Source organism: Medicago sativa, chromosome 7 (assembly GCF_051527215.1).
Source record: "Medicago sativa cultivar Bolivia chromosome 7, Bolivia_mono, whole genome shotgun sequence".
In the NCBI taxonomy this organism is placed as follows: Eukaryota; Viridiplantae; Streptophyta; class Magnoliopsida; order Fabales; family Fabaceae; genus Medicago; species Medicago sativa.
The window spans coordinates 65,160,605-65,185,974 of record NC_140755.1 but is presented as its reverse complement, the minus strand read 5'-3'; the positions used below and the strand labels follow the sequence as shown (position 1 = coordinate 65,185,974).

Genomic DNA, 25,370 nt, shown 5'->3' with positions numbered 1-25,370 from the left:
ACCAAAACAAAGAGAGAATTCCGATGTGAAATGAAATTTTAAGAAGAGAGAAGGTTGGATTTATATTGGGAGGGAGAATGAAGTGAATTGAGAAGGAGCCAAGAGGGGAGAAGTCGTCTGCCTTGGGAAGTGAAATAGGTTGGGTGGGATGGTTGGTTGTACCGAAAAGAAAAATGGGAATAGGTGGCGTGGAAATTGGAACGGGGTATTGGTAATGGAAAACCATTTAACTCATCATGGCAGTGTGAAAGGAGTATAATTTAAAAAAAAGAAAAATTAATAGTGCAAAACTAATGGAAGAGCTAACTGGAAGGAATGTAACAATAGCCAGACAAATTTTGAATTTCAAATTCAACATATAGAAGGAGGGAAATATTTTAAGCTTTAGAGGATTAGCAAGAAATGATAGGTAATTAGAGGGAAATTTTTAGGTTTAGTTGTAGCTTAACCTGATAAGCTTTAAGAATAAGAGATACGAGATTATCTAAAAATTATGTAAGTTTTTAAACTGAGAGTAGAAAAAATCAAATAAAAGAAAGTTAAAACTAATAATAATTGCTCCCTAAAAAAAACTAATAATAATTGTTTTCGTAAAATAAATAAATTTTTATATTTTATAAAATATCACATCCACACCACTAATAATAACACTACATCATAATTTAAAATAATAAAATCATATATAATATTTTCTCTATATCCAACAATAAGTCGAGACCATATTATTAACCCCAAACTTGATATAATAATATCGAAGTCTTACAACCCAATTTAAACATAAACAATAATTCTATAAACTTTTAGGAACACCATAACATAGGTGAGATAATAATTATCCAATTTATTCTCATGATTAAACACTTTGACACTATTCCTTAATCTTATCTTGATGATAGCCTGCATATAATTTACTCCCTCTGGTCACATTTATAAGCAAAAAGAACTTTTAGATTCATTCAATACTTAATGTATTTGGTCAATATATAGACCAAATACATTATATATTCAATGAACTTAAAAAGTACATTTTTGCTTATAAATGTGACCGGAGGGAGTATACAAGAGAAATAGTTAGAAAACATTGGGGTGATATACAGGGGCGGATCTGAACTCACAGTATTAGTGGGGAAAATAAATTCTGTCAAATAATTAAATAATATTAAATTTAATAAAGACGTTACAATAGATCAATCAAATGCTCTAGCAGAATTCCCGTGCATAGGGACGGTTGAGCGTGTTGCGCTCTTTTTTTGGAAGCAAGTCGCAATTGCGTAGAAATTATAAAAAAAAAATTTTGTATTGATATATGGATAAAAATATAGACAGATGCACAAATTATACAAAACATTATTTCTGTATTAAATACGAGTGAAAAATATAGACATGAGTATAAATTTTTTAAAAAAAAAACTCCGTACTGTATAGACACATGTAAGAATTAATAAAAAAAATAGCCCCTTTACTAATATACGAGTAAAAATACAGACACATGTATATATTTCAAAAAAAAAAAGATTCATGTATGAGTAAAAATATAAACACATGTATAAACATAAAAGATGTTTGTATTAATAAATGAGTAAAATTATAAAGTAAACTAATAAAGGAAAGTAAAAAAAAAAAATGGTGTGGCACTTGCCACACCATGCCCTGGCCAAATCCGTCCCTGGTGATATATGTTCCAAGTCACTCAATTAGAAACAAACATAAAAATATACGTACAAAACACAAAAACATATAAGGTGTACATATGACTATATAAGATATATACATCAAATGCAATATTCATGCACCTCTACTCCTTATACATGTCATACAAATAACTCAAGCTCAAGAAAGTATCATAGGAGGATATCGACAATCATACAAGAATAGCATCCCTCTCAATGAATTTTAGTACAAACATTTTCACTTCTATGATTTTTTTTAGGAGACTAGTTTGAGTTACCAAGATTTATCAGTACGCCCTAACATCATGGTGTCAACAAGAGTGATTGAGATTTTCACACCAAAACAGAGTTAACCAGAAGGTCGGGATAATAAATCACAATAGCCCTTTACCATCCAATTAACTCAGTACTTTGACTCACATATTAAACAACCCATGTATGATGCAGGTTCTCCTAGAAAATATCAAACGCATATCATCATTTATTTCCCATAAAAAAATATCAATACCATCCTAACATTTAACAAGCTAGGTACATCATAAACAAAATATTACCAAAGCGTCGTCCTTTTCTTATTTATATCTTGGTGGATCATGTCAGTATTATTCCTGACAAAATTATTCACAACACATACATTCTTAAGAAAAACTTTTTAATTATGTCAAAACGATAATTTAATTCTTATACTAAAAACTAAAATTCTAATCATCATTAAAATATTAATTACGTTATCTATTTTTTCTTATTTGTAATAAGAATTCAATTAGTAAATAAAAAATTAAGAATTCGTTAATAATTGAAGTAGATCACTAATTGTATTTAGTAATTAACTACCTATAGTGAAAATGCACTTAGTTTAGGGGCACCATTAAGTTTATGCACCAACCATATTTTATCAACACAAAATCCATGGCCATCCCCTCCACCAATGACCATTGTTATACCCATGAGGTAAAAGAATTTCCCTCTACCTTAGTTACAAGTGTTATACCCCGGTTTTCATACTTTGGTAGATCAATTACACTTAAAATCTTAGCATTCTATTTTCTAGTCTTGCTAGTTTTTATTGTGTGAATATTTTTGTCTATAGATTTTTTTTTCATTTGAGATTTAAAAGCACTTCAGATAGAGTTAAATTTTCTCATTTGACACTCTACAATTACTCTCTCTCTCTCTCTCTCTCTCTCTCTCTCTCTCTCTCTCTCTAAATCCTCACAATGTCTCTCTACCTTGTTGAACCAAGATAAGTTTTAGAATGATGTCTCTAAGGTTTTGATGTTAACAATGTATAGAAGAACAATTGGGGTACTCCAAGGTTTGTTCTAGTGTGTAAGACCATAAAATTAAATTCTGACTCTGAAGTCAATATTTTGATTCTGAAAAACACTAACCTCTGAAAGATATGCTCTGAACAAAGTAGAACATATTTGGTACCCAAGACGAAGTTCTATTGACAATGCTTTGTTTTGAAGATGGTTAATTAAAAGCCAAAGCTCTAATCAAATATAGATCAAGTTATGAAGACAAGCTTCGGTCTGAAGATGAAGCTCAGAAGGATCAAGCCAACGGTCAGCGCTCTGAAGAACATCTGATCAGTTTTGTCTTATTTTGAAGAAACATCATTGTCTAGGTTCATTAGTATGTTTTGTCATGTTAAGTTAAATGAAGATACGTTGTAGAAATGGATAAAGCTCTTATAAGACAAAGTGGATGCAACAAATCGTTCTAAAAGGAGCAAAGAAATTTTGAAGTGGTGTTCAATGAAATTATCCCTTAGAGGAAAATAATTATTTTATGAAGATAGATCTTGATGTGCTGGCAATATCTTCAAACAACGACTCTATTCAAATCTCATATAAAAGTACATTGAGCATTTGAAGAAAGAGACACAACTACACACTTTCAATTGTGCCAAAACTCTGACAAAATTTCTAGCGCAAAAAAAGAAATCATACAAACTCTCATATTAGAATTGCTCAAGTTTTTAGAATTACTTTGTGCTTAATTGATTTTACCACTCTTTGAATCTGAAAAGTAATCAAACATCAATTTTGACTGCAGACTCGAATCATGTTGGATTGTAAAAGTCTTCAAGAAGAGGCAGAAAATCTTAAACATGTATGTCTAAGTAGTTTGTAATCAAGATTAATTATGGTAAAAAAAATCTCTGGTGTTAGAGGACTAGACGTAATACCAGATTCTGCGGTGAACCAGGATAAATATATGTGTTGACCTTTTCTCTCTTCTCTGGTTATCTTTTGCATCCTTTAATTTGTTTTTAACTTGGAAAATATTTTTCAAAAAAATCCAATACAATTCAACTTCCTTTCTTGTGTTTTTCTCGCCTTCATGTCTCTTTATATTTTTTTGGTTTTACCCAAATGTTCCTATCCACATAAATCTAATTGTGATCGAGGTGTTTCTGACATCTCGATATGAGTTAAGGTTTTGATCTTGGGGCCTGGTATTGATATTTGTCTTTTGGTAAGGTACTATTAAGTTAAACATAATATATAAATTTCTGGTTTCCAAATTCTCTCAATCTTTACGTAGTCATTTTAATGACCAAATTGCATTCTCACTATTAATTAGGGATTCCACGACGTTACATGACCTACACAAGGATTCTATTGATAATTATTTGGGATTTCTTGGTTGGTATTATATTCTCTCAACTTAACCTCTATATGTTATCATTATATACCTTAGATATATCAACAATTTAATGTGTTGATGTTATCATGCTTGTCCATGTAAGTAGGTATATCGCTGGAGCGACCATCAATTTTTTTGAAAGTTTGGAAAATATTTACCTTTATACCTCTAAAATCATGAGGTTCCTTGCCTTATATATACTATATACAATTAAGATTAATGTTACATTGATTTCTTTTACAAATTAATCTTTATAATCAACTCTCCACAACTACATATGCAACATGTACAAACTTATAAATTGGTATATTTAAAAAACAATGGTATGTGCCTAAATAAAAATACTAAAGACTTTTAAACTTTTTTGTTTATATGTGTAGAAAATCTAATCTAAATACATTATGATTAAATTTTTTTTTTATGGGAACTAGTATAGAAATGTTACAAAAACAAACTAAATAATTTAAGATAAAAACAATACTAATAATGACTATATTACTCATGTTAGGATAAAACTTCAACTAATTAATATATAAATGTTACAAATATCACATATAAGATCTTCAATTAATTGATTTTTTAGTTGTTTCTTTCATAAATTTACAATTAGCATGACATGTTTTATCTTTCTTTATCGGGTCAAATAGTACAATATGTTTGTGTTGCCTCTTTTTTTTTTTTTTTGGTACAATGTGTTGCCTCTTTTTTATTGTACATATGCTCTATAAAATGAAACCATCATTAATTTTAACCTTGTCAACGACCAAATACAACTGACCTGGATAGTTACTTAGGTTTCAAATTTGGATGTTAGGGAATCTCACAGTCTCACTATGATGGTATTATTAGGTGATTAGTCGGTAAATGTATCAAAATATCCTTAAGATAACACCTTTAAAAATAAAATAAAAAACTACGGTTTCTTCACTATTCTTGAGCTCTATAACTCAATTTGAATTTTATTACATTATATATCGAGAACCAAGGTCATACGCCTAAAACATATCTTCTTCATTCCCAAGAAAACAAAGTTAAAAATTTCATAATAAATTTAACATGCTTATCTTTTATAGGCCTTTAGATTTTCTTGTATCAGCTAGAGTACTCATTGTACTCCCTTTTTAATTTAATATATATTTATATAACATGCTTCTAAGGCTATTAAATAAATTGCAAGGTTAGAGAAATATATGAAAGTGTAAGAGAAACGACATTATGACAAGAAAAGTAAATGAAAATCGTATACATAATAGAGGGAAAAAATCACCTTAACTATGTAGGCTTTTCCAATTGTTGGCAAAAACCTTCAAAGCACCTCAGGTGTCCAAAAGGAACGTGCGGATTTTTTATATAACACTCAAAGTCCTCACTACAAGTTTGTTCTAACTTACTTACTCCGTCAACTACAACAAGACATAGGGAAACAAAAAGAATCATAATATAAAATAACCTGAAAATTTCAACCATTTTTTCATCTTTGCAAGTGACAAATATAAATTGGTTTGATCACTATATATATATATATATTAAAAAAACCTCTTCTTCTTTTTTACAAATATAGTAAAAAAAACATCTTGTTATGTTTACATCAATTAAATAATTTTTTAATAATTATGTTATAGCAAGAAATCCTTTAAAATTAGAATAATTTTTAAATGTCTCTAAAGTACATTGATGAATCATATTTGCCCCTCCAACTCATAGAGTAAATTTCACAAAAATATTTTACTTGTAATTAGAGTCCATTGTTGTTTACCAACCTTTCATTAATATTTTATTATTATTATTATTATTATTATTATTATTATTATTATTATTATTACTATTACTAGCGAAAATACGGGCAGCCACGTGTCTGTCTTTCCACTTTTTTTACTACGCTAACATTTGAAAATTATTAACGTTTTTTTTATGAAATTCAGATATAGAATAAAACTAAAAATATAAATGTCCGTTGCTTTCAAGTTATAACAAACCAAACTAATCATGATTATTTATTTCAATGACACAAACAATATAACAAAAAATATATAATTTAAATTCTTTTTTTAATGACACCAACAACGATCTTTATTATAGAAAAAGTTGTTTAAGGGTATAATTGAGATAATGTAAAAGTAACTATAAATATACTCATCTAGTTTGTTACACTTTTTAAATGATAAAGAAAAAAAAACAGACATATATATTTATTTATATCGTGTTTGTTACATTTGTTTTAATATTTAAATTTATTCTTATCTATTTGTTATATGTGTTATTTGTATTAAAAATTGAGGGTATTTTTGAAAAGGAAAAATCCAGCCCAAAAGTGCTGAAAAAGGTAGTTTTCTTTATATATAATAAGTATAGATTATTATTATTATTATTATTATTATTATTATTATTATTATTATTATTATTAATATTATTATTATTATTATTATTATTATTATTATTATTATTATTATCATTATTATTATTATTATTATTATTATTATTTTGAAAGATTTATTATTATTATTATTAGCGAAAAGACGGGCACTAACGTGCCCGTTTTTCCACTCTTTTTTTGCGTTAAAGTTTGAAAATTATGAACAATGTTTTTATATGAATTTTTTATTTTGATTAAATGTATAAATATACATGGTTGTTGCTTTCAAATTATAACACACCAAACCATTTTTTTTTTTGAGGGAACAGACCAAACCAACCATGTTTATCTATTTCAATGACATCAACAATATAACAAAAAAAAAAATCTAAATTCATATCTTTTTAATGACACCAACAACAATAATTATTATAGAATACATTGTTTTAGGTATAATTAAGATAATAAAAAAGTCAGCCAAAAATCTTACTTATATACTCGATGTAGTTTGTTACACTTTTTAAAGCATAATAAAAAAAAATTGGACATATATTCATATTGGGTTTATTACATATATATATTTTTTATTTTGAATTCACTCACATCAATTATCTTTTTTAAAGAATAAAGGATAAGGAAAAAAATTGATATATCGTGGACAATAACGATTGTATTTGTTACACTTTTTTTAATATTTGAAATTACTCTTATCTATTTGTTATATGTGCTATTGGTATTTAAAGTTGAGGGTAATTAGGGAAAGAGGAAAAGTCAGTCCAAGAGAATCAAAAATAGGCTATTTTCTTTATACATTATTATTATTATTATTATTATTATTATTATTATTATTATTATTATTATTATTATTATTATTATTATTATTATATAGAGTTTCATATAGAGAGAGAGAGGAAAACCAACATTATATATTGGGTTAAAAGGTCTTTACCCCCTGTAATATAAGTCATTTTCGGTTTTACATCTTGTAATCTTTTTTTATTTATCCCCTGTAAAATATTTTTGTTTTGATTTACCCCCCTAATAGGCTAAACAAAAACGAAAATTTCTTGAAAAAAAATAAAATTGGTTTTTGTTTGGCCAATTGGGGGGTAAATAAATAAAATTATAGGGGGGGTGAATTAAAAAAAATTACACGGGGGAAAACCGAAAATGACCTATATTACAGAGTGGTAAAGACCTATTAACCCTTATATATTTGTATCAGTGGAAATGGACTCCCATATCTTTAAGAAGATCTTGTGTTCGAATATTGTGGTTAACTAAAATGTGGTTAGAAGAGTCTCCCACATTAAAGATGGCCATAATATTCTTTGATTGAAATTTGTCATTGATAACCAACATATATTTTGCATTCATTTTTTTCCGATAAGGCCAGCATCCCAATTAGGTTGGCACCCAACAGAAGCCTCCATCCTCTACCGCCTTTCCAATACGAAATATTATTAAAAAAAAGGAAAAATGTTTACAATAAGGGGGGACTAGGCCAAAACCCTCAAAAGAAAAAATAAATATATACATAAAAGAAGGACCCAAAATAGCTAAGGAAATCTATAATTAAGCATCACATTCATGTCCCTTGTAAAATCCGCCAACAAAGAAGAAGGCAACATAGTGAACCACACGTATTATCTGGTGTCGCATGACCTAAAGCTTCCAAAAAAATAATATTCATTTAAACGGTGGAAGAGGACCCTGAGAGCGGGTTTTGCATGAAGTCTTTTGCAAATTCTTTTTTTTTCTTCTGGGACTTTGAAACTACCTCTTTAAATGGCACCTCATTCACAGCAGCCTTTGCTATCCAAGTTTGCATAAAATCTAAGTCCTTCTGCAACACCGAATCTACCAGAGCATCATCCTAAGCCACAATACTGCTGATATCTAATGTTTTTTCTTTGATGGGAGATAAAATATGTTCTTGGTTCTCCTCCAAATCATTTCTAGCTATCTCATCAGATGCATTCTCAAGTTGTATGCTAAAAGTATTATCATTAATAGCAGAGCTATGAGAAATAGGAGTTACCATAGTTGTTTGTGTTTCTACCGGGATGTCATCTGTGTGGTTAATAATTTCGTCCCCATGGGATAGGGACGATGCACCAAGCTCCAATGTAGCATCCAAAGATGCGGCCTCAAGTGTTTTTTGAACTGGAATATCTGAATTCGTGGATTGGTGATGCGGATGTGAGACAGTTTCCATTTCCTCCTCCAAAGGTGCGGCCTCAATTGTTTTTTGAACTGTAACATTTGAATTCATGGACGGTTGTGGGACTGCTTCCATTTCCTCATCAACAGTTATAAGTTCTGAATCCTTTTCTTTTGAGGAGCCAAAAGCTACAGAGGAACCAATGCCCAAAGGATTATCTTTTATTGGTACCCAAGCAACCTTCTTTACAGGGACTTGCTTCTTCCCCTGCGCAATCTGATCCTTAGGTGTCGTTGTTTCCTTTCTAGGATAGAGCCGTCTGCAAGCAGTGGCATCGTGGCCTATATTCTGATAGTGAGAACAGAAATTTGGTAACCATTCATAGGCCACTTTCACCGTAAAGGCATACCCTTCCCTTTCGACCAAAATTTCATGAAAGAGCTTGCTAGAGAAATCCATGTCAACCATAATACGTGCATAATGACCGAACAAGCGCTTGGATGTCGCATTGTCGATCAAAAGAGGTGTACCAACCGCACTGACAATCTCACAGAGTGTTTGCTCCATCCAATACTCCTAAGGCAATTCGAGAAATCGAATCCACACCTGAGAATGTGTGTTGCGCTTATCCTTGAACCACTCAAAAAACCTAAGGACTCCCAGCTTCAAGTTCACCGTGCCCACAGCCCAGACCGTGCGCATATCCATCTCTGTTGTAAAGAAAAACTCATAATACCCTCTTCCTAAAGACAACATATGCCATGCTCCTGTTGTCTTCCAAAGTTTTTGTAGTTTCGACTTTATTTCTTTGGTCGCATAAGACTTGTCGCCTTTGTCCAACTATTTTGCATTAGGGAAGTAAAAGGAGAAGAAAAATAATAAAAGAGATAAAATTGTGCAGAGTGGTCACGTTATAAGTTGTAGGAGTATATATTCAAGGGGATGTGATTATTCCTCGTTAGTTAATATTTTTAGAGTCTTTAAATTAAGTTTATAATCTATTTTTATTATTTTAATATTTAATTTAGAGTTAATTTGAATAAATTACAACTTTTGATTTATTGAGCCAATTAAGTGTTTGTGATTTCAATTTAGAGTAAATTACACTCCACTCCCCTCAAAGATGCTTGAATTACACTCCCCTCCCCTCTTATGTTAGAATATACACTTCCCTCCCTTGAAAAGTAAAATTTATACTCCCCTCCCTTATAAGATGCTTGAATTACAACCCCCTCCCTTATAATTAAACATGGACTACACTTTAATCTATTTTAACATAAATAAATATTTTTATGATATATATTGATTTTGAACCACCATTTAAGAAAAAATAATTCATTTCTTTATAATTTAAATGTTAATGATAATTAAATTTAAATATTTCGCTATTGATTTTATAATTTAGTGGATAAAATTAACTTTTAAATAACCATACTTTATTGTCTTTAGTAATTTTTCACATATTTTAATTTTATTTTGGGTTGCTTCATATTTTATAATAGGGTTTAAAACTATATGTTAATGAAATTGTGAATAAAAAATAGCGAAAAATATGTATTCAATTTTTTATTATATTAAAATAGACCCACAATACTATTTTTTTCGAAGTGTGTTAGATTATTATTATTTTTTTGCTAGATTATTAGAAATAAATAAAAATATTGAGGGATTAAAGTGTAGATTTTAACATAAGAGGGGAGAGAAATGTAATTTAAGCTTCTCTTAGGGGAGGGGAGTGAAATTTTTTCTAATATACTTTGAATAAAAGGGGAGGGGGTGTATATTTTAACATAAGAGGGAAGGGGAGTGTAATTTACTCTTCAATTTATTCATTAACCAAACATTTGATATAGATTTAGTTCTATTTCATTGGTTCATCTAGTAGGTTGATAGTTTAAATAGAATATTACTATTGAAATCGCAAAGTTATTACTGATGCATATTATATAATAGGGGAATGCTAATACACACCCACTTCAATTTTAGAAGGTGTGTATTAGCATCCTACACCTAATTGATTTGGACAAAAAATACCCTTCTATCTTTTTTAATTGTTATTAAACACATGTCCTCTAATGTAATTTTCATGCCTGGCCCACGCCCTCTTTCTCTTTTTTCATGCGAACGCGCCGTACTGTGTTCAACGGAAATTTCGGCGGCTATGCCATATGACGGTGGTGCTGACACGAAGGGTGGAAGTGTCGGAACTGCGGTCCGGCGTTACGATGCCATGCTTGTTGGGGTGTGACGACGGTTTTTGATGACACAGCCAACAGCCGACTATGTTGATGTGGGAGATTATGCAGATCTTTGGTTTTGGTCGGTTCCAATACCATGGGTTTTTTCTTCAGCTTCCCGTTGTAACATACATGGCAGCCACCGTGAAGGCTTTTTTGTTTGTTTTTGGTTGATCTGATTTTTTTCAGAAGGAGAGAGTATGAGTGTGGGCCATACATGAAAATTACATTAAAGGACATTATTTTTCGGAAACTCTTTTAATGTAATTTTGGAAACTCTTTAAATAGAGATCACTTTAACATTATTTTTCGGTATATAATGGCATTCTAAGTTAGAGAAACGTAGAAGAGAAGAGGAGAAGGTTGGAAAACAAGGTGGTGCTTCATCATCTTGAAGATTCAAGTCAATGATGCTTCATTTAATCTCTCTTCATATATGTTTGTTAGCTACATTATCATGTGTAGCTATGGTTCTCTTTTATGTTTTTTTTTTGACACAAGATAAACGACATTCATTCATTCAAATTGATAGAGTACATCGATGCAATACAAATTCGCTAAAAATAAGAAGGATGAATCTGTGAACAAACTCACAACATCCATGTTAATAGTATAAAACGGCAAAGTACATAAGCCTACAAATATGACTATACTAAAATCCTCAGAATAGCCATGCCTCCGGATCTGCAACGTTGATGACGCCAAATTCATTGGTTGGATCTGCACTGGATCGAAGCTGGTCTGACAATTTGAACTGAACAAACACCTGAACAAGAGGGAAAATACAAACAACGTCGCACAAAGACGACAAACAAAATAGCGTCGCATTAAGACGACGAAATCACAAAAGGAAAACCTAATTTGATGTGAAAATCACTTATTTAAATAAAAAGGGAAGGAGAAAAACGATTTAGAGGGGTGATTTAGGGTCAAAAATTGACCCTAAACCATCTCTCTTTGGTGGATGAAGGAGAAGAAATTAGGGTTTCAGCTGACGGCTCACAAAAGAGAGAGGGAGAGAAATGGATTGGTTCTCCTTTATGTTGGGATTATGTGTAGTTAGCTTTGACCATAATGTAAATACTTGGTTTGATTGATTTAGCTTCTTTAAAAAAAAAAATTGGTATGATTGATTATATATAAATATTGTTTCGCTATATCAATGAGTTTATTATTGCGCTTAACGCTTTTTCGACGTTAAAGTATGAAATTGATTTTTTGATTTAGAAACTGTTGAACATAGACTTTTTTTATTATTATTTATTTATCTAAGGGATATGTTATAGATTCATTTGCAGATGCTAGTTGCAAGACATTAGGCCAGGTTTACAATCACAAACCGCTATCAAAACGTAATAATATTTTATATGTCAACTGAACGAGACATTAGAAGTTAATAGATGAATAAATATTCTATTATCTACCAGACATGGAGAAGTAAGGTGACCGACATGTGAAGATGTAGTTAGATGTATTCAAAACCGAATCAACCCAATAGAAAAACCACAAATCGAACCTACCTAAACCAAAAACCGCGTTTGGGTTGAATGTATTCAGGTCACTTTTTCACTCAGCCGGGCAATTTGGTTTGTAGTTTTTATCAGGGCCGGTCCTAGAGATTAAGAGGCCTAAAACAAAAAATTTAATGTGGCCTTTAAAAATATATTTTTCTAACATAATATTTATATAAAATCAATTTTGTGGAGTTCAAAATTTAAATTCATAACCAAGAGTAATTGAGGTCTTTTTAGTAATCAGTTATGTTATGCAAATGTCTGTAATTTATCTATCATAGAATATATTTATAACCAAATTAATTTTTTAGAGGCTTTTTTTTCACCTATAACTTTGAGGCCTAAAGCCCTTGCTTGGGTTGCTTAGCCCTTAGGCCGGCCCTGGTTTTTATTTTATCATCCGAACCAAATCAAACCAAACCGCAGACTTAACGAAACACTCACTCAGCCCAAAATAGCCCATTTTGGTTATATTTTCTCTTAGCCCTTTTCCCCTTCTTCTTTTCCAATCAACCTAAAAACACATGTTTTTTATTTTACGATTCTGATGACTTTTAACCTCTAAACTAAACTAAACTGCACTGCAAACACCCCTATATATAGTTGAAACAATAGAATTATATAATTGATAAAAAAAATACATTTTACATATAATTCGAGGGGACCAATCACGCCGCCCACTTGCAGGGGCCCATTTAAAGTCAAATCATAACTTTGTATGGACTTCGCCCACCGAAATTGACACTAGAGGGAATCAAACTTGGGATCTTGAGAGGAGCACACTCCAAGATCCCAAACCAATCACTAGACCAACCCCAAATGAGTTACATTACATAATTAACTAATGAAGCTTAATCTAAGCATTTTAATATAATATGATACTTCGTTACTAAACAATCAAACATTTAAATTTTTCACTTAAAACAATTTAAGGGCACTTGATAAGAAATAAAAAAAAAAACTTTATCTTAGAAATGATACATTTAACACCTCTAAACCTTAAAAGTTGACTTTTTGTTTTTCACTTATTTCCATTTTAAACTTCTTAACAAGTGGCCTACCATAGGGCTGATAGGGCACTTGTTATCACGCCCCTTTAAATTTAGGCAAAATACGTCTTTTGATCCTTTATATTTGACAAACATATGGGGGTAGTCTTTTAAGTTTGTTAAATTTCAAATAAGTTTTTAAATTTTTTTAAGTTTCCAATATATGTCCTTTACATTTTTTTAAGTTTCAAATAAGTCATTTAAGTTGTTAATTTAATGCACATATTTGAAGATTTTTAAGTTTAAAATATATCTTTTTAAGGATTTATTTGAAACTTAAAAAACTTAAAGGACTAGCCTATTATTTTTGTCAAACTTAAAGGACCAAAAGAGATATTTGACCTTAAATTTATCAACACTCTTCAATTATTATATTTGCCAGCCAGAGAAAATTAACAACCAAGGGTAAGTTCCCACAAGCTTAACTCAGTTACTAAGCATAATATGACCTCGTTTGGATTGAACTTATTTTGAGCTTATGAAAATTAGCTTATGCCAATAAATAAGCTTTTATATTAATTCATAAGTTCCCACTAACAAATATTGTATCTTCATAAGTTGTTTTTTCATAAACTACTTAAACAAGTTTATCAATAATTAATAAAAGCTTATTTTTTTTATAAACTGTTTTATATAAACTCAATCCAAACAGACCTTTATGTAGAGACCGGATTCGAACTCCAAACATCCGGCTAAAATCTTTAAAACAAAAATAAATTGCATATAGTTTCCTTAACCACAAGACTCACGCGACAAGAGTGTAAGCCACGACAATAAACGGAAAGGAAGCAAAGACCACGTCACATAGTCCAACTCCGAAAAACCCTAATTCAAATCCTCGCTCTTTCCTTTGTTCACATCATAAACCCTATATTCTTCACCTTTTACTTTTACTCTTTCTCTTCTTTTCCACACACCTTCGTTTTCAATTTTCAACCCTTCTTTCCAATTTCTCTCTGTTTCATTCACCACAAAACCCATTCAAGGAAAGAAGGGTATTTAATTTAATTTATTATTATTATTTGATTAATTTGGCGGTGTCTGAGAATGGGAACGGTGGTTGAAGGAAGACAGAGAGTATTGAACAATCAACAATCACAGATTGGAACTGTTTCTCAGCTTTTAGCTGGTGGTTTGGCTGGTGCTTTTGGAAAAACATGCACTGCTCCTCTTTCTAGACTCACCATTCTTTTTCAGGTTTCCTTTTATTCTTTTCTTGTAATTTATGAAGCTCTGTGGCATCTGATCAAAGACATGTCTCGTGTCTGACACATTGACATGACACCCGCATATGTCATTACATTTAATTAATTCTAATTTTTTTTGAAGTTTTACCGGTGTCGTGTTCGGTGTCCTGTGTGTCATTGCTTCGTAGTTATTTGAGAGCTATTTTTTTTTTTAAGTATTTGTCACAGAAATATCATAAATTACTTTTTAGAGATGTGTATGTTTCTTGTAAGTACAATTCAGTTACTCCCTCCGTCCTAAAATATAAGCAAAAAAATCTCATTTTCTTTGTATCAAAATATAAGCAAAAAACACCAACTTTTATGTTATTATTGTGTTTTTTCAAACAAATCATCTTTTCCAATATAAAATTAAATGCATGTTGCATTCAATTTGTTTCTCTTTTTATTTTCTCCATAATTTTTAACCAATGAGAATTATTTTTACATCTTTCCATGAAACTTATTCCAAGGAGAACACAAAAAATTATACCTCAAATCACTAAGCATTGGTTTTCTTAATAAGTGTGAATTAGTGTTTTTTGCTTATAAAAAAAGACGGAGGGAGTAGATGGAAGGACATTTGATTTGTTGGGGTGCGTGTGAACCTGTGATTTCCCACTTCTCCGGACACTAAAGTTTAAGTGTGTGATTTGTGCCGGTAGCTATTTGACCAAAAAAATGAAATAAATTGAAACTGTCCTGTATTTTAGTGTGTATTTAGTTTTATTGTGAGGAAAATTAATTTTGAATTGAATTGATTTTGTAAAAATTGATTTTTTTATTTTATTTAGTTGAATGTAATATGTGGATGCCTTCATATAGTTTGATAACAAATTTTAGGTTGAAAGGTTAGGTTTGATGGCAGAAGCTCTGTATTTCGGTTTTGAAATATCATGTTTGGAGATAAAATTATATCTCAGCTTTAAGTGATGTTCAATTTTATGTCGAAAAGTTGTGTTTGAAGGTAGAAGCTCTGTTTTTCGGTTTTGAAATATCATGTTTGGAGATAAAATTATATAAATCTCAGCTTTAAGTGATGTTTAATTTTAGGTTGAAAAGTTATGTTTGAAGGTAGAAGATCTCTATTTCAGTTTTGAAATATCATGTTTGGAGATAAAATTATAGATCTCAGCTTTAAGTGTTATGTTTGAAGGTAGAAGCTCCGTATGTTTAGAGACTATGAGGCATGGACACGGACACGGACACGACACGGACACGCCACACCGCTAATAATATGATAAAATCACATAATTCAGTGTAATTATATGTGTCGGTGTCCTGTCGCAGGGGACACGCCTAATCCGAGGAGTGTCTGTGTTTCATAGTTAGAGATAAAATTATAAATCTCAGCTTTGAGTGATGTTCAATTTTGAAGGTAAAATCTATTCTACTCTAGAAAAACCAAATAGGTTGAATCCAAATATGCAGTAAACAATATAAGGATAAGAAGTTGATTAGTTCTTACTTCTTAAGAGGTGTAAGTTCAATGATTCACAATGGGAATGTAATTTATCAGCCGGTGCTTGCCACGGGTTGGTTTAATGTGTTGAAAATTCCATTTCTATATTATGGTTATTCTGAAGGCTAATGTTTATCTTTTGTAAAATTATTCTAGCAACACACTCTTTTATTGTTTGATATTTATATGGGTCTCACTAAATTTATTGAAAAATACATGATTTGGTGGGATCTATTTGATTTCAATCAATAGGAGAGTTTTTTATGGAAGGAGTGTGTTGCTAGCACTCATCGTTTTTGTACAATTGTGATGTTGAGATTTGATTCGTTACCTCGTTCAAACTAACCAAGCCCTGTTATTACTAGACTAGGAGACGGGATTTTGAAGGCAAGAGTAGTTCAAAGTTTAGCCTATTATTTCTGTAGCTTGGTTGTTATGATGAAAAATTGAAGAGATTGTCTGCTGGTAATCATGATAGCAAATTTGCATGTTATAACTTCTTTTCTTTATTTTTAATGATCATTTTATAATACTAAAATGTAATGTAGCTGGGTTGTTTAATTGGGAATGTTTGTGTCTATATATTATATCCACATTAAAACCTTGTTGGTACTGCTGTAGTTCGTTCAACTGGTATTTATCTGAATAATTTATGGGCGTTAACTTTATCAGGTACAAGGTATGCATTTTGATGTCGGCCATGTTGCAACACTGAGCAAGACTAGCCTTTTGTACGAGGCTCAACGTATTGTCAAAGAAGAAGGATTTAGAGCATTTTGGAAAGGCAATTTAGTGACAATAGCTCATCGTCTCCCTTATTCTGCAGTCAATTTCTATACTTATGAATGTTACAAGAATGTATGCTCTGATGTTCTTTACATAATCTGTGTGTAGCTCAGAATTTGGTGCTTATGTTCCTTAAGTTTGAATCTATCTCATAGTTGTTTTTTCTTTCTTTCAGCTATTGCATTCTGTTCTGGGGGAGAATCATAAAGCAAAGGCTAGTAGTGATGTCTTTGTGCACTTTGTCAGTGGTGGTTTGTCAGGTATGACAGCTGCCTCGACTTTATATCCTTTGGATTTAGTAAGAACACGACTTGCAGCACAGGTAATTGCCACTTTTTGTTTGTTGAATTTTTGACACTATATTTAAGCCCCTAATGGCATGCATTGAATAAAATAATGTCTTGGTTATATTTTAACAGCCACTTATCAAAAAAGTAGCAACTCTTCTGTTTGTGAGTATATTTTTTCCGAGAGTTGAGACTGTTATGCTATGTTTCCAATGCAGAGAAATGTCATATACTACAAGGGAATCTACCATGCTTTTACCACAATTTGCAGAGATGAAGGATTCTTTGGAATGTACAAGGGACTTGGTGCAACGTTGTTGGTGTGTGTTCATGATGCATTTTTTAATTCCTCCTTTTGCTTCTTTATTTTGATACCTGCTTTATCTTGCAACTGATATTACTACATACTTTATTTGGTACAGGGTGTTGGGCCTTGCATAGCTTTAAGTTTCTCCGCTTACGAGAGCTTGCGTTCTTTTTGGAAGTCTCAAAGGTGAATATACTAACTTGCACTGAATTGAGGTGCTCTTTATGCTGAAGGTTACTTCCTCTTGCTTCGTACATATGGTTTTGTAAATAATTACGGTCTATTTTATTTTTTGATTCAGGCCGGATGATTCAAATGCTATGGTCAGTCTTGCTTGTGGAAGTCTTTCGGGCATTGTATCAGCAACAGGTGGGTGTTTATTGACTGTTGCTACATCTGATCTCTCAAATAGATCTGTATAGCTTATCATAATGTGATTGTTAAGTACTCATTTTATGCTGTTAGAAGTTGCCTACTTGGTGGTGTGGTGCGTTTTGTAACGTTTGCCTACTTTCTTGCATGATGCACATGTGTGGTTATTAAATCCTTGGGAAAAAAGATGAATTCAGATATAGCTGATACATAAAACTAGCTCCCAAGAAACAATCAGGCTGACCCTGTGTTAATCCGGAACGCACAAACAAAAACAACTAGTTGGCTGTAGAATGCGATTCAATAGTTTTGTTTGGCTTATTGTAAAAATTGCTTGTGATTGGTATAAACAGATTTGGTGCTGTTATAAGTTGCATGCTTGGTGAGTTAATTCAGTGCATCTTATGATATAAGCTGACTTTCTTGCATGATGCTCAAGTGCCCTTGTTTGAAACACATCATGTTTCTGTACTCTTTAAAATGAATCTGTTAGCTAGTGTCAGATTGTATTTTCAATATTGACTTTCTTTGTCTCTTGCACTCGCAGCAACATTTCCGTTGGATCTTGTAAGGCGAAGGATGCAGTTAGAAGGGGTTGGTGGTCGAGCACGTGTCTATAATACCAGTTTGTTCGGGACATTTGGTCACATATTTCGTAATGAAGGGATACGAGGTTTGTATAGAGGCATTTTGCCTGAGTACTACAAGGTTGTTCCCGGCGTCGGTATTGTTTTTATGACTTACGAGACACTGAAGTCCCTTCTTTCCAGCTATCAAAGTCGTTAGCAGACAGCATTTTCCATCATATATGATACCCATCACTTCAGTTATATTCATGGTAGGAAATTTTGTGGTGTTGGATTTTCATATTTGGTAGCCACGGACACATTTTTGACTGTGTATACACCATTCGGACACTATTATAAGCAAAATGTCATTTATTAGGTTCATTGAATAACTGATGTATCTGGCCAATGACCAGATACACAATGAACCTAAAATTTGGTTTTTGTGCTTATAATAGTGACCAGAGGGTGTAGGTAGTTGTAGCTGAGAGTAAGATCTCAATTGTAGCAAAGCGTAGTTTAGTCTGAATATCTTTGTAGTTGACGATAACGAAATAGTTTTTTTTCTTTTCTTTTTTCTTTTCTCAATTGGACACTGCTTTGATCTATATGGTGTAAACAAAAATTGAGATGTTGATGTATTGAGGAAAATTGAGCTGTTGGTGAGGTGGGCATTTGTACAAGTTAACTGCATGTGTACAATGGACATCTATGGTGGCAATCAGTTGTTCCATTTTTTTTGAACATTTTTCCTTCCTTTCTTTTGACTCTTGGACTCCTCCATTACCAGTTTTGAACTAAGGACATGATGGTTGAAATATAGACTTCTGGATCTGACCAGGAGATCACTTGGAAACTGCAAAGAATATTTTAGTTTTGAATACATTTATTGTAATCTAGGTATATCTTGTGTAACTACAAAGATTAATCCTCGAGCTTTGTAGAACATAAATTATACTATGCATGCCCAAATTTGAGTTTGAACTTGAGACAAAAATTATTTACAAATTTAATAAACCAAGTGTTGGAAACAATGGAAGATGAAGGATATTTTATTCAATGGCCAACATCGTTTACTCCTACAACTTAATGCGACCGGAACCCACAACCAAGCTCATCTAGTCATCGGAAAAGTTCAACTTGACTAATCAAATTTCTGTAAAGAATATACCAAAACTACAGACTGGAATTTTCTTTTTCCTTCATAAGTCGTTATATTTTTTTTGGACAGAGGTGACATTTTACGTACGTATGTATTCAATCACACCTCATCTCAACGTTATAAGTAAATTTTGACTTAGTTCATTCAATTGATGGTATATGTAGCCCATATAATATAAATCGCATACATCATTAATTGAATAAATCTAAAATCAAAATATTCTTATAATTAACAGCAGAGGTAGTAGCATAATCAATTAAAAAAAAAAGTAGGTAGCATAATGATTATGAACCCGATGGATAAAAAAAAGTCGGCCCTAGTTTTTTAGTGAGAGAAACTCTAACTTCTCTCTAAGTTTTCTTTCTCTCTCACTCATCAAGGAGGGGTGGTTTCAGGTCATTTTTTTTGACCTAGAATCACCCCTCTGCATCTTTTTTCCCCTTTCTTTCAGGTCAAAAAACTTAAGTGATTTTTCCCCTCTGCATCTGTGATTTCTTCGTTTGAGTTCGTGTTGTATTGGTCGTCGTCTTGTGCGGCGTTGTTTGATTTCGCGTCTTGATGCAGTGTTCGTTTGGTTCATCTTGAAAGAAGATTCACTCAATCACAGATTCAATCAATGATTTGGACGTCAACGTTGCAGATCCGGAAGCATGGGCATTCTAGTGATTTAGATTTTATCATACTATTTGTAAGCATTTTGCAGTTGTATGCTATTAACTTGAGTGATGTGAGTTTGTTCGGAGATTCACATTTTACGTTTTTAGCGATCTAGATTCGAATGTATTCTATCAATTTGAACGAATGAATATCGTTTTGTTTTTGTCAAAAACAAAATGATTATGGACCCGTTTCGTTTAAAATTTATTAACAATTTTTTTTTGGTGTTTTAATTGTATTTGTATCTAAACATTTTATTTAAAATCATTTGGTTAACTTGCAAAAAAAAAATAAAAAAATCATTTGGTTAACCTTTTTTCAACCAAAAAAAAATCATTTTGTCAAACAAATTTTTTATTTTTTGCCGAAGATGAAAAGTTATTTTGATTAGCTTTTGAATTATTATTATTTTTTTTATAGAAGAACAAATACAAAATAGCATATTTTCTTTTTTACTTGGGACTCTAAATCACTTCCCTCTAAGGATATTAACGAGGCTTGAACTCGGAGATCCCGAGTTCAAGGTCTATCTTTTTTAAATCAAAATTTTGGAGTTAAATACTAGTACATTTTTTTTATAAATCTTGAAAATACACTACTCTCTAAATTATTTCTATCAAAAGGATTATTAAAAAAACTTACAAACATAACTAAAACATCAAAAATGTTATTCTTTTCAATAAAAACTCACTTTTGGTGTATTGTACGCATCAGGATAACTTGTAAAATATAAAATTTATTCTTTTCAATAAAAACTCACTTTTGTTCTGGTTTTTAGACACTGATGCCTTTTCTTTTCTTATTAAAACAATCCCTTTTTGGCAAAACAAACCCATCACTTCCAGTCATACATTCTTTGTTCAATACTCACTATCACAACAAATTCTTTCTTTTTTGACAAATAGCATTGTTGTTAGATTTATAGTTGCACATTTTTGAATCTGCAAGTAACAAGATCAGCTTGTAGACCTTGCTTTATCATAACATCTGACATATTTCTAGATTTTTTTTACCTCTCATACCTTACATAAACCATAATGTCGTAAGAGTAAGAACATACGCGCTAATATTTTCAACAACTTTTCGTTGAACAATATACTATCTTGTTTTCTCTTTATTGGAGTATTCTATTGGATACAATATCAGGAAACAATTTCATAAAAATCATATCAGCATATAAATCATAGGAATCCATGAAACAAACATAGATAAGGTGATACCTTAACCTTGAAAATATCAATTATTAGATGTCCATCCATTAACCTTTCACATCCTTGTAACTCCCACTAGTAAGAGGATTGTAATATGATTATTCATCTACCGATTTGTGTCTTATAAATAGGACATAGATTTGTGTCTTATAAATAGGACATATATTGCAATGTATGGACACACTTATGAAGTAATATAATATACCATCTTGTTTTCTCTTTATCTCTTTCACTCTATTCTTATGTACATATTCAATATATTATCATACTTTTGATTAATTTCAACAAAAAGCAATTTGTTGGTCCATAAAAGCAATTAATTGTTTTTTAATAAAACAAAAGGAATAAAGCACGACGTAAATACGGGAAACCAATGGGCAGTGGCTTGATGTTTTTTTCTCGAAACTTGGGGCGATGTAACGCGTAATTAGCATAGATTTTTCTAAGGTGGAGTTGCATGTTGGTTCGAGTGTGGCTGTACATACACTGCAAATAAACAAGGACGGGGATGTGGTTGGTTGGCGCCACATTCAAGAATTTCTTAGATTGCTTGCGCTGGAGTGGGAGGTTAAGGTATGTCATTTCTATCGCAAGGCGAATTCGTTTGCAGAAGCTCTTGCAAACTTAGGTTGTGAGCATGCCCCTGGATTGTGTATGTATGAGTAGTGTCCTTCAAGTTTAAGCTCTTTGATTTTAGCGGATGTTATAGGGATAGTGACCCCTAGACTAACCTCTTTCTAGTAGTTTCTTTTTTCTTCCAAAACAATGGTGCTATGAGATACTAATCGGAATCGAAAATTATTTCTAGATCCAACGTTTGAAATTTGAGATCCCATAACATTCTTGTCTACCCATATTCCGTTTTTGTGTATAAGGCATCCAATGTTTATTTGGGGTTCAAAAGGAATATATTTTGACAGCTTACTGAACCAACATTCTTAATGTAGTTTCAGTAAGGACGACCGATGTTGATGCTATGGTTCAGTTCCGATATACTAGTTAGAGTGACAGGAGAAAGAATGTTGAAATACACGCGTCTTGTTAGGATAAGAGAACATAGTTCAAAGTGTACATGGTACTACATCTAAGTCTAGTCTTTCTAATCCAGGCATTTTATCAGAGATTCTGGCATGTGTGTGTGATGATATCATTCAGGCAGCCACTTCTTCGTTGGATTGTGGTTACTTCCCTTCAAACCTTACAGCAATAAATATTTGTTTGATCCCGAAGTGCGAAGAACCAGATAATATGAAGGATTTTTGGCCTATATCTCTTTGTAATGTGTTGTATAAGATGGTGTCGAAGTTGCTCGCTAATCGCCTGAAATGGTGTTTGGATAAATGTGTGGCAGAGGAGCAGTCAGCGTTTGTCGTGGGTCGTTCTATACTAGACAATGTGTTAGTAGCTACCGAGATAATCCACTCAATGAAGAGAAAGACGAAGGGATGGAGAGGGGAATTGGCTCTCAAGATTGATATTAGCAAGGCTTATGATAGAGTGGATTGGGGGTTTCTTCGTGGTGTGCTTATGTGAATGAGATTTAGTGAGAAATGGATCCAGTGGATGATGATGTGTGTTAGTTGTAACGCCTCCGCTTGGCGGGCATGTAACGCCTGAGGCTGATGAGGGCAGGGAGTGGTCCGGCTCCTGGAAGCTTGTAGGCAAAACAAAATCACATCAGAATGAGAGGGATCCTGATGCCGTGCAGGTATGGGATTGCATGGTTAAAGGAAGGCTTATAAGAATTGTTTGGTACTACCTATATTAACAAGATGCATCTTCTTTTCGGTAGCTCATTCCATAAGAACTCCACAGTTAAGCGTGCTTGACTTGGAGCAATTTTGGGATAGGTGACCTACTGGGAAGTTTCCCGATAAGCGTGCGAGTGTGGACAAAACACGCTGAAAAGACTCGTGTTGGTTTGTGGGGTCAGTCGACAATCCTAAAAGCAGTCTGGGATGTTACATTAGTTCTGTTACTTATTCAGTGCTTATGAATTTTGATAGAGTGGGGTCTATTGTACCCGGCCGAGGGTTGCGCCAGGGTGACCCGTTATCACCATATTTATCCATAAGGCAGTTAATATAGGTTATATTCATGAGGTACAAGTATGTCATGGCGTACCAGTGGTGTCCCATCTGTTGTTTGCAGACGATTGTTTCTTGTTTTGCAGGGCCAATGTGGTGGAAGCACAACGTTTACTCACTATTCCTAAAACTCATGAGGCAACATCTGGACAAGAAATTAACTTATCAAAGTCTGAGGTATTTTTCAGTCGCAATATGAATGAGGCAGCGCAAGAGGATTTGTCACGCATTATTGGTGTCCGGCATGTGATGGGTATGGGAAAGTATTTAGGATTACCTTCGATGATTGGTAGAGATAAGAGGTCTGTTTTTTCTTTTATCAAGGATCGTATTTGGAAACGAATAAACGCATGGATGGGACAAGCATTATTGAAGGCGGGCAAGGAAGTTATGATCAAATCTGTGTTACAATCTATTCCTTCATACATAATGACTATTTACTTCTACCGAATTCAGTTATAGATGATATTGAGAAGATGATCAATGCGTTTTGGTGGGGCGGGGAACGCGTGGGATTAAAAGGATGGCATGGGAACGCGTGGCATGCCCTAAAGAATTCGGTGGAATGGGGTTTAGGAATTTCAAAGCTTTTAATCTCGCTATGGTAGCTAAGTATGGATGGAGTTTTAAGTCGAAACCTGAATCTCTGGTTGCTAGAGTTTTTAAATCGAGGTACTTTTCCAGTTCTTCATTTTTGGGTTCTAAACTTGGTTATAACCTGAGCTTTGCTTGGCGGAGTATTTGGAATTCGCGTCAGCTACTTTTATATGGATGTAGGTGGACAATCGAAAATGGGAAGCAGGTCAACGTGATGAATGATCCATGGGTTCGAGGTGTTCAAGGTAGCTGGATCCAATCCCCACAAAGCCAAGGTTTGCATAGTATGAGTGTGTCTGACTTGATAGCTGCCGAGGAACAGATTTGGGATATTGATAAGATTGAATCTTTGTTTTCAGATGATATGGTGCAAGCTATTATCGACATACCACTGTTTGCGGAAGTTCAGAATTATAGAATAGCGTGGATGATGGAACGTAGCAGGAGGTATACTATTAAGACTGGTTATAAACTGGCTATGATGGAGTTGCTACATACTGATCGATTCCATGTTGATGGAGAGTGACATAGAATCTGGAAGGTGAATTCCCCTCATAAAGCTCGTAATTTGCGATGAAGGATTTACTGAGAGTGTGTTTCGACTCAACTCCGGTTACAATCACGACATGTACAATGTGAGATGATATGCCCCTGGTGTGATACAGTTGATGAGGATGATTGACATGCTTTTGTGGGTTGTATGATGGCGCATGAGAGTTGGTATTGGGCAAGGCTTTTGACTGTGCTGCAACTGCGAGTTGGAACTGTGAGTAGTTTGACAGATTTTGTTTTTGATATATGTCATTCAGAAAGCCGAGACATTGTTGGTCGGGTGACTTTACTTCTTTGGCAAATTTGGGCTGCACATAATGATGTCATTTGGAATGACGCTCATCATACTTAAACGAGCATTGGGAGGGCAGCTCTAGATGCATGGCAGCAATGGCAAGAGGTTCATAAACAACCTTCACCACTGGTTGTTCAACACGGGCAGAATAGAGTGCAAGG

At 32.7% G+C, this 25,370-nt stretch overlaps 3 protein-coding genes across 3 annotated transcripts; 2 read left to right on the top strand and 1 right to left on the bottom strand.

Annotated features, from left to right (window-relative positions):
• Positions 1-8,554: 8,554 nt before the first annotated feature.
• Positions 8,555-9,409, bottom strand: LOC146907720 (uncharacterized). The gene has a single exon (XM_085729155.1). The coding sequence runs from the start codon at positions 9,407-9,409 to the stop codon at positions 8,555-8,557; it is 855 nt and encodes a 284-aa protein (XP_085585281.1).
• Positions 9,410-14,444: 5,035 nt separating this feature from the next.
• Positions 14,445-19,392, top strand: LOC146907719 (uncharacterized). Its single transcript, XM_085725569.1, has 7 exons — positions 14,445-14,839; positions 17,003-17,188; positions 17,292-17,438; positions 17,622-17,723; positions 17,826-17,896; positions 18,012-18,079; positions 18,630-19,392. Exons 1-7 carry the CDS (start codon positions 14,690-14,692, stop codon positions 18,866-18,868), a joined length of 963 nt encoding a protein of 320 aa, XP_085581695.1. The 5' UTR covers positions 14,445-14,689; the 3' UTR covers positions 18,869-19,392.
• A 3,579-nt stretch (positions 19,393-22,971) lies between these two features.
• Positions 22,972-24,227, top strand: LOC146907718 (uncharacterized). Its single transcript, XM_085729153.1, has 2 exons — positions 22,972-23,207; positions 23,852-24,227. The coding sequence occupies exons 1-2, from the start codon at positions 22,972-22,974 to the stop codon at positions 24,225-24,227; spliced, it is 612 nt and encodes a 203-aa protein (XP_085585279.1).
• The last annotated feature ends 1,143 nt before the right edge of the window (positions 24,228-25,370 follow it).

Bases quoted from the DNA above. Each gene is read 5' to 3' on its own strand.
- LOC146907720 (XM_085729155.1), bottom strand. From the start codon at position 9,409: ATGGAGCAAACACTCTGTGAGATTGTCAGTGCGGTTGGTACACCTCTT.
- LOC146907719 (XM_085725569.1), top strand. From the start codon at position 14,690: ATGGGAACGGTGGTTGAAGGAAGACAGAGAGTATTGAACAATCAACAA. The intron at 14,840-17,002 runs GTTTCCTTTTAT...TAACTTTATCAG, and splicing joins GACTCACCATTCTTTTTCAG to GTACAAGGTATGCATTTTGA. The intron at 17,189-17,291 runs GTATGCTCTGAT...TCTTTCTTTCAG, and splicing joins CTTATGAATGTTACAAGAAT to CTATTGCATTCTGTTCTGGG.
- LOC146907718 (XM_085729153.1), top strand. From the start codon at position 22,972: ATGGTGTCGAAGTTGCTCGCTAATCGCCTGAAATGGTGTTTGGATAAA. The intron at 23,208-23,851 runs GTGAATGAGATT...CTTGTTTTGCAG, and splicing joins TTTCTTCGTGGTGTGCTTAT to GGCCAATGTGGTGGAAGCAC.